This window comes from Passer domesticus, chromosome 3 (assembly GCF_036417665.1).
Source record: "Passer domesticus isolate bPasDom1 chromosome 3, bPasDom1.hap1, whole genome shotgun sequence".
In the NCBI taxonomy this organism is placed as follows: Eukaryota; Metazoa; Chordata; class Aves; order Passeriformes; family Passeridae; genus Passer; species Passer domesticus.
Window position 1 is genome coordinate 114,326,291 of NC_087476.1, and position 13,459 is coordinate 114,339,749.

The window sequence follows — 13,459 nt, forward strand, 5'->3', positions numbered from 1 at the left end:
AGGCAATGGATACATCTTGATGATGATGTACCTTAGAGCTTGTTAGCTCCACGGTGTCCCTAAGTGACGTTAACTACCACCTGATTTGAAATAATTCTGACACATTCCACATTTTCCGACGCCGTTTCTCCGCACCTTTCTGACCTTGCGGCATTACACCTTTTTATTTTTTTTTTTTTTTTTTTTTTAAAGGACATTTCCGCGGAGCCCCGGCCCTGAGGGGCTCGGCCGCTCCTGGGACCGCCCCCCCCCATTCCCCTCACGGAGCCGCGCCTGCGCAGTGGGAGCGGGGCCGGCCGCGAGCCGGGCGGCGGCGGCGCCATGGCGGGGCCGGCGGGGGCGGCGTGAGTTTGGGAGGGACGGAGGCAAGAGGGAGGGAGGAGGGAGCCGGGAGGAAGGAGGAAGTGCGGGCGGCGGGACAGTGTCAGTGTCTGTGTGTCTGTGTGTGTGTGCGAGCGAGGGGCACGCCGCGGGGTGGGCCTGGGCTGTGCCGCGCTCCCGGCTCCCGCCGGCATTCCCGGCTCCGGGGCGCCAGCGGGAAGCTTCTCCCTTTGCAGCAAAGCTCGGCGTCCCCCGACAAAGGCAGGGAAGGGGCAGTCGCCATTCTCTCCAGGCAAACGGCGGTGGGGGGTTAGCGCTTCCAGGCTGCTGTGCCGCCTCGTTTCTCCAGCCTCCGCTTCCCTGCGGTGTCTCCTGGAAGGATCCCCGCGGCTTTCCCCCCTTGTGCCGTTTAGCTCGGGTGTAGCTGCAGCTGAGGCCTTCCCGGCACCAGGGCATCGGACCTGCCGCGATCGGCACCCGCCTGCTGGTAGAAGCCAGGGAGATTTTTAATTTACTTGCAATGCCATCTTCCTGATTTCTGTGTCATGACAATGTGCAGTTCCCCCTCCCTTAAGCTGATCCATTCTTTATGTGCCTGTGATTGTGTTTTCCTCCATTTTTATGAAATGTTGTCTTACCTGGTTTTGAAAATTCTCCGTAATCACTTGAAGTTTCTCCCCTTCACGCCTTCTGTAGGCTTCCTGAGTTCTCATCAAGAGGTTACATATGTGTAAAAAACCTTGTTTAACTCAACTTCATCAATTGGTTTCCTTTCTCTTCATTACTCTGTCAAAAAAGGAAAAAATGTATGTAATTTTTCTCCCCATAAATTACCAGTGACTGCTTTTTAATCATCTGAATGATGCTGTGTGAGGGCTTGTGGATTTTGTGGGTTGTGCTGTGGTTTCTTTCCTGGTGTTGGAGATAGTGAAGGAGGGCACTCAATTCCCTGGATCTTGCCTCTTGCCATTCAAAGTTAAAATTAAGTTGTCCTTGTCCAGTCTTCTGAGACCTCCCTCCCCATCCAGGAACTAACAAAGATAACTGCCCAGAGAAGCTGTGGGATATTTATCCTCAGAGTTTTTCAGAATGCTGACGGATATAGCCCTTGGCCACATGGAGGGTGCCAACAGCTGCCCCAGGATGCTGGATGAGGTTCCCCTCCCACCTTAGTCACTGTGCATAGCTTCTCTGCACTCTCCTTGTTTTGTGCCTTATTTGGCCTCTGTAGAAATGGGGGAAAAGAAGATTTGTGCTGCTCCATGCCTTAAAGTGAGCTGTGGGACTGGAAGAGGTGCTGAAGGAGGTTGCTTTCCTTCTGTTCACTGGGGAAATAGTGTCCAGTGTTGTGGGCATTGTACTTTTAGATCCTTCTGTCAGGCTGGGAAAATAAAACAGATCCTTTCTCTTCTGTTGGATGTAGGAGTGATGTGGGAGCCACCTGTTCTGCGTGAAGGACAAGGAACAGACCACTTGGTAAAGGGAAGAAACAAAACATCCCGTTAAATGGAAGCCATGAAGATATCAAAGCGGTTCTTCGCTTTTGGGATTTTGACATGCATAGCTGTTTATGTTGCATATGTAAAATGGCACTTGGGCTCCAAACCATTTGCGGGAGCCACAGAAGGAGTTGCTGAAAGCAGGGGGGATAAACTGACCCATCAGGCAGTGACCACAGATCTCTCTGTCTTTTATGGAATTATGTTTGACGCGGGAAGCACGGGAACTCGCATCCATATATTTAAATTTGCTCAGCAGCCAAGAGGTATGTCCTGCTCGTTGCATGACAGATTAAGTCTTCCATAAATTATGGAGGAGATTATTGATTGAGTTTTCTAGGGTCTACTTGAACGTACATGCTTCAGATCTTTCCAGAGAGCCATCAGGAGGTATGAAATGGTTCAGGTCTGTGTATTTGGATGAAATTGTGAAAATGTTCAGCAAGGAGGAAAAGCTGTAATGTCAGAATATGAAGCAAATAGCAGCTGTACGTCTAGAGTAGTGTCTTGAAGAAAGGCAGTTTTTCATCACACTGATGGAAGAGACAATTATGAATTCAAACTGCCTTATTTCCCCAAATTTTTTTGGTAGTTTGGTGTCTCCACTTCCTGGCAGTGAGCTGCTTCTCTCTACAGTGTTTGGTTTAGTGCATCCTTGGCTTCACTGTTGGGTTTAAACTGCAAAACAAAAATTGCAAATAGTTTGATTAAAATTGCTGTGTATTGCATCTGGATGGAAACTGCTTCTGAGAATTGAGAAAAAGTGTACAAAAAAATCTCCAGCTTTCCTCTGCAGTAGTAAGCTTTATTTGTTTGTATGTTTGTGAAACTGTTGAAGATCAGAGAGCCTGTGTGGGTGCTGTTAGTAGATGATCTAAAGGCTCTGTTGAGGATTAGCAGTGTGGTGCATGTGTGATTGGCCTCTGGAGAGCCCCTTAGGTTAAACAACAGTCCATGGATTTCCTTCTTTTCCTGTGTCTCCAAGTTTTTTGCTTCTTCCTTGCCTGCTTCATTTGAAACACAATTGCAGAATGTGTCACAGCAAATTTTATGGAGTGTAAGTGTTGCCTGGACTGATGGTTTATACAAGGTGCTGCAGCTTTCCAAAGTACTGAAGTCTGCATCCCTCTGCTGCCATTAAAAATAAGGGAAAGCTTCCATTAAGTTTTGCTGGAATCAAGTTTAGCCAGAACAGGGTAGGCTGAAACAGGAGGGGTTTTTTTTGCAGGTGCAGTTTGAAAAGCTGCACGTGGCAGGTGAAATGCCCCAAAGAGAGCTTGCACCCATCTGGTGACTGATGTGTTTAGTGGACAGCAGCATCTGACAAACCAGTCATGGCTTTAAAAGTGATTTTCTCAGGTTCTAATTCCACAGCCAGGGCTGTATTTAAATTAGGTCAGGTGGCTGATAATAGTTCATTAGACAGAGGCTTCAATTGACTTCTATTAGCACATAATAATGGATTTTTTAAATAGTTTTATTTTTATGCATGCAAAATTATTTGTACCATTACTTATTTTTGTAATACTGCTTTTGAACAGAGACTCCCAGATTAACCCATGAGACGTTTAAAGCACTGAAACCAGGTCTGTCTGCATATGCTGATGATGTAGAAAAGGTAATTTAAGTTACTTCTTTCCTGTCTCCCTTACCTTCTGGTTTGCAGGGATTTAGGGACTCCTAGACCCAGCTCATAGTGTTCTACAAAAGCCTTTGCTTTCTGAGAATTTGTCATACTGCCTTTTGAGCCTTTTGTAGCCAGAAAATTTGGTGGCAGAGTTCTGTTTCACTGTTTGAAAAAGTGACTCTGTTTTGGGCCAGTTGCTCAATATATCCACTAGGCCTTATGCTGTAGTGAGATAGTGAGTCCTGCACCTCCTCTTGACCCCTTTTGATATTAATTTGTCTCTGTTTCACATTTACAGTGAATCATAGCTCTGATCACCCTTTTGTTCTTTCAAAATAGTTTTTAAGATGTATTTTATTGTCCTTTGCTCCCAGAGTGGCCACGGAATAAAAGAGCTCCTGGAGGTGGCAAAGAAGGAAGTTCCTATGGAGCTGTGGAAGTTTACTCCTCTGGTCCTGAAAGCCACAGCTGGCCTACGGTTGCTGCCAGGAGAGAAAGCTCAGAAGCTGCTGGAAAAGGTATTATCTCTTGTCTTTCTGTTTGCTTTCCAGAAAACATGCTCCTGTTAAAAATACAGCACCCTGGGACATTCCTGCAAGCTAGAGTGTCCATGCCTTTCCCATATATCTATAATACCTTGAGGGTCAGTAATTCCAACAAAGCAAATGGGATTCCCTTCCCTATCCATGTCCACCCCTTGTTAATGGCATTTCTGAGCAGTCTTCATGCTTGAAAACCCATCCCATCCATCCTTGTTTCTGCACCAAACTGCAAGGCCAGCACATAAAGGCTGCTGCTTGTTGGACTCCTGAACTTCAAACAAAGTGGTGAGCAGCAGTCAGGATCTGGCCCAAGAAGAGGAGTAGTACTGTAAAACTGGGGTTTTAAAAAGCTTGATTTTCAGCTGAAAAAGTATTTCTCTGAATGTAGCTTTTATTTGAACTACAGGTGAAGGAGATTTTTCAGGCCTCCCCCTTCTTTGTGAGGGACAATTGTGTGTCGATAATGAATGGAACTGATGAAGGTAAGCAACTTTATGGAGGCTCTTTCTGCAATCCTGGAAATTCCTGCTGCACTGTGACAAGTCCCTGCCTGCTGTAGTGGGAACCCATAAGCAGCAGATTTGACAGAAACAGAGTTTTTTATGCAGCCACAGGCAGTGCCTGCCAAAGAAATCTTGTGCAGTGTTTTCCAATTTGAAGTCCTGAGCTCTGTCCTGATCTTGAAAGCTCTTAGTGTTGAGCAGTTCCTGTAGGATCATCAGAAAGCCACTGTGCAGTCAGCACTTTTGGAGAAGTTTCTGAATATCTGATTGTTGACATGGTCTTTAACAATTGGGTTAGCCCACTCTGGTCCTGACAATGCTTATCAGAGCTCTCTGGAAGTATTTGATCATAATATTAATTATAACTTATGTAACAAGTGGGAATACGAGTTCAATCTGAAAAAAAAATGTTATCTAGGGAAGAAAATACATGCTGAAGTAAGTTCATGTTAATCCAAAAATGTTGAGGACAGAATGCCAAACTTCTAAGTGTTGAAATGTGTTTTAAATCTGCTCAGAAACCAAGCTTTAAAATAGCTGAAGCTGTTTATGAGTTTCTGTCCTTGCTGCTTAATGAAGGAATGATATTATTTTTCTTTTGTTTTAAAATCAGTAATAGCAGTGATAGCCTAGGTTCAGCCAAGAAGTGAAGTAGGCCATGCTCTCTGGCATGCCTTGAGTTTTAACCACATGAATAAATATTTGAATTTGTTAACATAAGGCCACTGATTCACCTAATTTATGGGGAATAGTTTATAAAACAAGAAGAGGAACAAAAACAGCATAGCTCACAAAATTGCTTAGAGGAAAACAGGCAAAATTGGAGCACTGAAAGATGAAAATTCTTAGTATTCATAAAGAAAAGTGGAGTGCCTGACGTCAAACAAAAGCCAACAATGAATGTTTTCCTAGAAAATGAACAATGTGAGTTTCAGTCATCTCTTTGTCTTTTAGCTAAGGACTGAAGCCTTTGTGACTTCCTGCCCAAGTTTTTGACTTGTGAAATACAGAGTTCTCCAGGCATTTCATAAATGGTGCTTCTCTCCCAAATATCACATAAGCTCTGATAGAGAAGGTCATTCTCTTTGTTCAAATAGCCTAATCCTGAGTTTGTCAGCCATTGACACTTCTGGAAGCCTTGTAATATGGCTTGACTTACTTGTTGCTGCTGTTAGATAAAATTAAATGTATGAGCTAAGCATGTGTCTTCTGAATCTTTTCCTTATTAGGTATTTCAGCCTGGATCACAATAAATTTTTTGACAGGTATGTGTACATGAGCATGTATATAAAGATATGACCAATGCTGTGAAATTCCTGCTCTTTTCTGCCCCTGTGTGGAATTTGCTCATTCATTGGGGTGGAATGGGAGAAAGAAGGCTCTGAGAATAAGTTAGCAGTTTGGTTTTGGCCTGGCCTATTTAAGTCATTAGGATTTTGTCCATTTACTTGATGGAGTGAGGAGTTTAATCCTTTTTCCTAGATGTTTAATGTAGCTTTTCTTTCAGTTCCCTGTAGGGTACCAGAGCATTTTTTTTTCCTTTTTAGAGCCTGCTGTGACTCGGGCTAAATTTTATGTGTGAGTATTCTAGATGTGCTTGGCAGCTGCAGAGAGTGAAAGAAAGTGCTGTGGTACTTCTTCACAGATTTATAACACAGAAATGCCATGGGTGTTTACACTGCTGAGTGAGAAAAGGGTAGCTGAAGAGTAGAGAGAAAACTAAGCTGAAGACCTCTCTGACAATACATAAAGCACTCTGCCATCCAAGTGCTCCGTTCAGCACACAGTGTGTGGGGCAATGTGCTCTGGAGCTTTTTATGCTCCCAGGAAATACCAGAAAGGTCAGCAATCTTCAAACATCAGCTATCATGAGGTATACTGAGGTACTTGGCACAAACTCTCCTTGTCAGAAGGGTGCATTTGAAGGATCTAACTGAAAAGAACTAGATCTAAATGAGAGCAGAGGTCTTGGCTGGCAGCAGGAAGAATTCCAAGAGAGCTGAGTCTCTTAGGCCAGCTCTTTTCAGTCTGTCATCCTTTTGGCCACAGGAATCTGCAAAATATTGCTAAGGGATCAGGGAGAGGTGGCCAAGACAACCACATTCCTCTGTGTTACAAAGTGGTTACCAGAGCAGAGTTTGCAAAAGGTCTTTGCATCCAAAATGTTTTGGAAAGCAATAACCAAAGCTGCTGTGATTAGGGCAGGAACAGCCACTGGAGAAATAAGAGACTCTTGTCACTTTAAGATTTTCAGGTCTGATAAAGCCAAAATCAGTGCCCAGTGGACAACAGTGTAATTCAGTACTGTGCAAAAGCTGAGAGTGGAGTTGTTCTCTTTTTTACCACTGTACTTCTGGTTTTGTTCCTAGCCAGTTTTTCACGGTGCCCACCATGGCTTTCTCTGTTCTGTCACACATTTCAGGCAGGCTAGATGACCCACAGAGGAGAAGTGTAGGGATGCTGGATTTGGGTGGTGGATCAACACAGATCACCTTCCTTCCGCGTACCAAGGTAACGTGAGCATGCACACTGTTGGGAAATGCTGCTGCAGGAATCTCTAACTGCTCAGATTTCTTTCCCTTGGAAAAAGAGCAAGAGTTTTGTCACTGTGTTGTCAGTGTGACGTGAAGCCACACTTCTGACTTGGTCATATGTGCCTTTTTATAGTCAGTCCCAGAGGCATTCACAACTCTTTGTCCATCCTCTTCATCCAGCTCCATGGGTCACTGGTGCTTGTGGTGGATCTGCCAGGGCTGCTTTATCTTGTGGAGGACACCATGTTCTGAATGTCTTAATCCTTGACTTTCTGTCAGTTTGTACAGCTTATAACAAAGAGGAGAACAAAAACTAAGGCTAATAATGAATTCAAATCAAGCATATGGCTTACACTGAGGTTTAAGAACACAGTAAGGTGCCTTCTCAATCCTTGTTTCTGATTGTCCTGAGTTCACTCAGTTGCAAATTAATGCCATTTTAGTTTCCTGGCATTTTTACTGCTGTTCTGTGAAGCACTGTGGTTCTGGTATGTAAGGCTCTGGCCTGAGCAGAGACAGTGCTCATAGTAAAGCTGCACAAAAGCAGAGGGAGTGTCCCAGCCTGGGATAATCAACACACTGCACTGTTTCAGCAGAATGGCAAGGGATTTGAAGGGTCCAGGATGTGGAAATTCTGGACATAGAGAAGGAGTTAATATATGAGCAGCACAAGCAGCACTGTAGCCAGAGCTTTGCTCCCCACAAACACTGCTAAGCTGATGCACTTGGGGAACAGGCTACCCTTTCATTCCTTCAGACCACAGGCTGATCCTCACTGTGTTCCTTGGCAAGCTCAGGGATGTGCTTTTCCTCTGCCTTGTGCAAGTTCACAGATGAATTCACTCAAGTAGGAAGTTAATGCGTGCCTGGCCTTCCTATTAGTTTGCACACAGTTCCTGCAGTAGGGATCATGTGAAGAGGCAGTTGCTGGAGCCTCTGGACAAAAGCAGTTAAGAGCTGGAGCAAGGATTCCTTTTTAATGCAAGTCATTCTTTTATACAGCACAGTGGTGTGGACACAAATATAACCAGTTTGAACCCTGTCATGTGAAGACAGCTCCAGGTTTTGTGGCTGTCTTGTGCATCAGCAGTCAAATTGAAATCCTTGCAAATTCATAATTTCTTTCTGAATCATGCTAGGATTGTTTGACGTTTTTCCTAATGTGTTGGAAGATTACCTTGTTGATGTTTGCTGCTGGCTGGCAGAAATCTGCCAGTAACATATTTTTTTCCTTCTAGGCAACTCTCCAGACATCACCATCTGGCCACACAACTTCATTTCAGATGTTTAACCACACCTACAAGCTGTATTCCTACAGGTTAGTTGTGGAAAAGAGAGCACAGTGCTCAGATGGAAGCTTTCTGTGAAGCCAGGGAGAGTGAGGTGTTTTTCTGGACTGGGGTCCTTGCAAATTAATACCATGAAGAAGCAGAGAAACTTGAACCACATGATTTTGGTGGATTAACCTTGGCTGCCCACCATGTGCCCACCAAGTCCCTCTATCACTTTCATTCTATTAATAAGAGAGGGGGAAGAAAATATGAGAAAAACTCATGGGTCAAGATAAGGACAGGGAGGTCACCAGTTATTGTCATGGGTGAAACAGTGTTGACTTTAATCTATTTTTTTAGTATTTAATTTATTGCCAATTAAATAGTAAGATAATGAGAAATAAGAACAAAATCAAAAATGCTTTCCCTCCATCTCTCCCTCCTTCCCAGGCTCAGCTTCACTTCCAACTTCTATACCTTCTCACCACTGAGCAGCACAGGAAGATAGATAATGGGGGTTGCAGTCAGTTCATAATGCTTTATCTCTGTTATTTCTTCTTCCTCACTGTCTTCTCTGCTCCCAGTGTTTTGGGCCAGCAGCTTCTTCCCACCTGTGTTTGCTGTGGGGTGTGGTTGGGCTCAGAAAGTCAGTTCTGTATGCAAGGTACTAGGAGCAGAGTTAGAGAAATGCCATTGCCAGTTCTCCAAGAGCCAGATTACAACTGACAGCTATTGCCTGAGCAATTTCAAAGATAAATTATCCTTCTGGATAAGGTAATATGAGAGCAGGCTGTCACACTGTTCCACTCATGTGCATGAGCTGCTGACTTGAGCCACTTTACCATGCTGTCAAGAGGAGACTGGCATGTCCCAGTTAAGTTGTCAGTGGAGTATCAGAGGAAGGATGTCTGTTGCTCACAGAGGCTTTTCTCCCTTTGCAGTTACCTGGGACTTGGGCTGATGTCAGCAAGGCTTGCCATTTTGGGAGGAGTTGAGGGAAAACCCTGTAAGTTCTGGGCAGTCTTCAGATCCTGGTTCTGAGCTCAGGGTGTGTAGTTCTGTGGTGGGGGGAGGAGCTGTGTGTTCCCTTCCCACTGGGCTCGATGTTCCTGAGTGGCATGTGGGCTCCTGTCACCATGGCTGGGTGCATTTGAGACAAATGCAGGAGGTGACACTGACAGATCCCAGGAGACCTGGATTCTTGCTAGCCTTTGGTTGGGGGTGGCATGGGACATCCAAACCTGGGCTGTGGAGGAGCCTTGCTGAACTGCAGGACAGTATGGAGCAGGGCTGGGGGTGAAGGATCTGAATTTATTCCTTATGGATTTGTTTTATGTGGCTTTGTTTTACTTCTGCAGTAGGAGAAGGAGAGGAATTGATCAGCCCTTGTTTACCACCTGGCTTCAAATCCGAATGGCAACACGCTGAGATAGTGTACAAAATTAAAGGACAGAAGGCAGGTATAGTGATTTATCACTCTTGCTGTCTAGGTTAGCTGCTATTAGCACAGTAAATTATACACTCCCATCCTCTTTCAAAGACACCAGACTCTGTTTACTGTTCTGTCTGGCCCCTCTTGATGTGCTGTCAAAGAGATCCTGCAGTTCCTTTGTCTTGTGCCATGGTGTGTCTGTCCAGTCTGTAAAGCTGCTAGAAATGATGCAGATGGAGTTGAACAGGCCTTTCAAAACCCTTCTGCCTCAAATAATATTGTCCATCTCTGATCTATCACATAGTCCCAGCCTGAGGATGGTAGGTGTCTGCCTCCAGAAGAAGATTCAGATTTCAGTTCTCTGTGAAGAGTTTTGCTATTTTGCAAAAAGGTGCCTGTTTCCTGGCAGGTCCTAAATGAATTCTCTATATATTTAACTCTCAGCCTGTAATATAGTGGGGTTTTTTGTCTTCTTTTAGGTGAGCCTCTGTATGAATCTTGTTCTAATAAAGTGGCAAAGATGCTCTACAAGAAAGTGCATAGAGCTGGGGAAGTGAAGGACCTGGACTTCTACATTTTCTCCTACTACTATGACTGTGCAGCAGAGGCTGGTCTCATAGGTATGTCTGCTTCTGAGTTGGTTTCATTTTAATGGCAAGTTGTGGAAGCAGTGGGAACACTTGCACACATCATGATGCTTTGCTAAACTGTCATGGAAATTAGTCTGCTACACTGATGTGCAGCATTGACTTGATATTAATGTCTATAGAGAATATACTAGGCCTGTGAAATAGGACCTACAGCCTTTGATAATAGTTTTTAAACAGCTGACATTTCAGAAATGCTTGTTGCCTAATTAGCTCTACAATCCGAAATAGAAAAAACTTCATGATGATAAACAAATTTCTTGGGCAGTAAAGCAGTAAAAATTATTTGGGCTGTGTGTTTGCTCCACTGATCTTTTGATGGAATGAAGATTTTCAGATATTTCCACATGCATTCAGAATGCATCACATCTCTTTTCCAGTAGTGTGCTTGTGTACAAAAGGCTGTCATAGTCAGTGGTAAAAAGCAGATAACGAGATCTCAAGTTAGTTTGGGCAAACACACCCCCCTGCTCAGCCACTCTCTTTTTACAAATAATTTCAGATTTACTGTGTTGCAGAGCCCCACTGCCCTGTCAGATCTGGTCACAGGTGTTCCCTGTCCAGGCATCACTGGACAGGGCAGTGCAGGTGGTCTGTAAGCTCTGTTTCTGTAGGAAACAAGGCTGAAGGTTCTTCATAAACCAAGGGTTTTGAATCTATTGAGAATCTTTTGAAGGTTCTTTTACCTTTAAAACCAGTCTGAATTTTGATATTGATTTCATTGGCTCAAGGTTTAATTTCCAAACAACTTTTATGATTTGAGTCTACAATTGCTTTTATACAGTGACCACAAAAAAGTGGTTTTTCTTTTAGATAAAGAAAAAGGAGGAAGCTTAACCGTCAGTGACTTTGAAATTGCAGCTAAATATGGTGAGTAAAATACACACACTAGTAATTGTATGTAAATTCATTCCAGGTGGCAAATGTGAGACACACTAACAAGCCTGATGCTTTTAAGTAAATATTGAGTCCCTTTAAATAATATCTAACCAACATTTCTGCTTATTTCTGAAAATATCACCTATTTTTATATTAACTTTTGCTTTTACAATGGGTTTTATTTTGAGTTTGTCTTTTTCTTTTATGTTGTTAGGCTTTTTTAAATTTGGTTTTGTCAACATTTGTTAAATGCTGGTGCTCAAGAAAGATAACACACCCGAGGTTGCTCAGATATTCAAAGGTTTTAAGTAGATAGAGGAAAGGCTCTTTTCCTGGAGAGATACAAGAAACTGATGTCTTAGGAGAGAGAGAGAATGTCTTGACTTCCTTACAAAGCTTATATACTTATCCTAATCTGTGTATGTTATTTCAGCCCCATTGTAACAGGTTCCATCACTGACATGACCTGTTCTGTGGATTCATTTGAGATTTTTCGCAGTGGGGCTGTTGTTAGACCTGAGCCCACAGTGTGCATTCAGACACTGTTTTCTTTCTTCTCAGTTTGTAAGATCATGGAAATCAGCCCTGGAAACAACCCTTTTCTCTGCATGGACCTCACTTACATCACCTTCCTGCTGCAGGAACTGGGCTTCCCAAAGAGCCAAAGCTTTAAGGTGAAGCTCAAAGTGGATTTCTGGGGAGAGTGGGCAGGAGGGTGCCAAGGCAGGAGTCATCCTGCCAGGAGCTTGGTTCTTGATTTACCTTCTTGCCACAACACATGGTCTGCAGTGGTGGGTGCAGCAACACTCTCCCCACAGTGCTGGTAACTGTTTGTCATAATCTTCAGCACTGTATCCACCTTGCCTGCTTCAGATTCTCCCAAAAAATTGTGGTTTAACTTTTCTGCTTTTTTTTTTTTTTTCCAGCTTGCCCGGAAGATTGACAATGTTGAAACGAGCTGGGCATTGGGAGCCACTTTCCATTACATCGACTCACTGAATAGACTGCAGTACTAACACTCCTAGAAGGTGACTTTTTGGAATTTCCTTTTTTTGGCATCTCCTTTCCTCATGGGAGACCCTATTGAAGGGTGTGCTTTTGGATTCCAGAGTCCTTTGGAAGATCACCATGAAGTGCACTACTTTCCTCCCACCCCCTGCCAGGGCCCCCTGAGAGAGCTAGCCCCCCTCGCTAGCTCTTTTTTACAGTGCAGAGTGTAAAGGAAAAGCCTTGATTTGACAGCATGTGCCATCAGTTTAATGTAAAACTTGATCCTTTTGGAAGGAAAACCAGGACTCTGCAGGACATCTATGATCTCTATGAGAAAAACACACCTTTTTTGGAATATGCCTGTACTATGTGCTCGCAGTGTGCTGAAGTTGCTGAACGGTCACTCCAGAAGGAACTCTTTACTGTCCTGATTTCAGGGTGTTTTTTTCCTCTTTGTCAGCAGTTTTCAGTGATGATTTTTATTTCACTACTCCTGTGTTCGAAGGTAAACTTGTGTGTGTGCAAAAATGGTACATTTACACATTATGCTGCTGACGGGCAGCAGCTTTGAAATGCAGCATGGAAGTCACAGCTCTGTGTTCCAGCTGCTGAAGGAGAAAAGCTCAGGAAGGCTCTAGAACTGCACATAGACTTGGAGGCATTAGTTGGAGCCTGTGTGCACTGTAGGGTTAAAGCCTAATGTTGATTCCCTGGCTGTTGGGAGGTGGATGATGGAAGGCAACATCAGATTATTTGCTGAATGAGCAAAGCCTGGGAGCTGGGTGCAAGGATAATGATGGATTTGACAGTTCTAGAGCTGGTCAGAGGAAGATAGATGAACAAGATGCAGCCACAAAAATAAACCCTGAGCATGGCTTACTGGACATTGCAGACTTTTGTGCCCTGGCAAGGTTGATGCAGGGCTGGGAATTAATGCATTTGCATGGTATTTTGAGTGTCTTTTCCTGCAGACACATCTGTGCTCAATGAATGTATTGTGGTTGCAGTGAGCCATGGCAAGATAGCTGATGTGCTCCACTCCAGCAGTGCCTGGTATGCAGGCAGGGAGCGATCACAGGTCTGGAGGAGATATGCTGTGCTATTTGTAATCTAACTGTGGATTTGTGATGTATTTAATGAATGTATAGAGAAGACCCAAGTGGTCTTTTTGGGGGTGCAGAAGAGCCCAGCTTCCCCGAGAGCCCTGACTCATG

At 43.9% G+C, this 13,459-nt stretch overlaps 1 protein-coding gene across 3 annotated transcripts; it reads left to right on the plus strand.

Moving 5' to 3' along the window:
• Positions 1-260: 260 nt before the first annotated feature.
• On the plus strand, positions 261-12,416 carry ENTPD6 (ectonucleoside triphosphate diphosphohydrolase 6). 3 transcript variants are annotated; one of them, XM_064415279.1, is made up of 14 exons: positions 261-344; positions 1,745-2,086; positions 3,362-3,438; positions 3,822-3,965; positions 4,396-4,471; positions 5,722-5,757; positions 6,915-7,003; positions 8,265-8,344; positions 9,239-9,303; positions 9,656-9,757; positions 10,209-10,349; positions 11,190-11,246; positions 11,817-11,929; positions 12,182-12,416. In XM_064415279.1, the coding sequence occupies exons 2-14, from the start codon at positions 1,828-1,830 to the stop codon at positions 12,269-12,271; spliced, it is 1,329 nt and encodes a 442-aa protein (XP_064271349.1). In that variant the 5' UTR covers positions 261-344; positions 1,745-1,827; the 3' UTR covers positions 12,272-12,416. The 3 variants fall into 3 exon arrangements, with proteins under 3 accessions (XP_064271349.1, XP_064271350.1, XP_064271351.1); XM_064415280.1 differs by lacking the exon at positions 261-344 and adding an exon at positions 366-423; XM_064415281.1 differs by lacking the exon at positions 261-344 and adding an exon at positions 671-808.
• Positions 12,417-13,459: the final 1,043 nt, after the last annotated feature.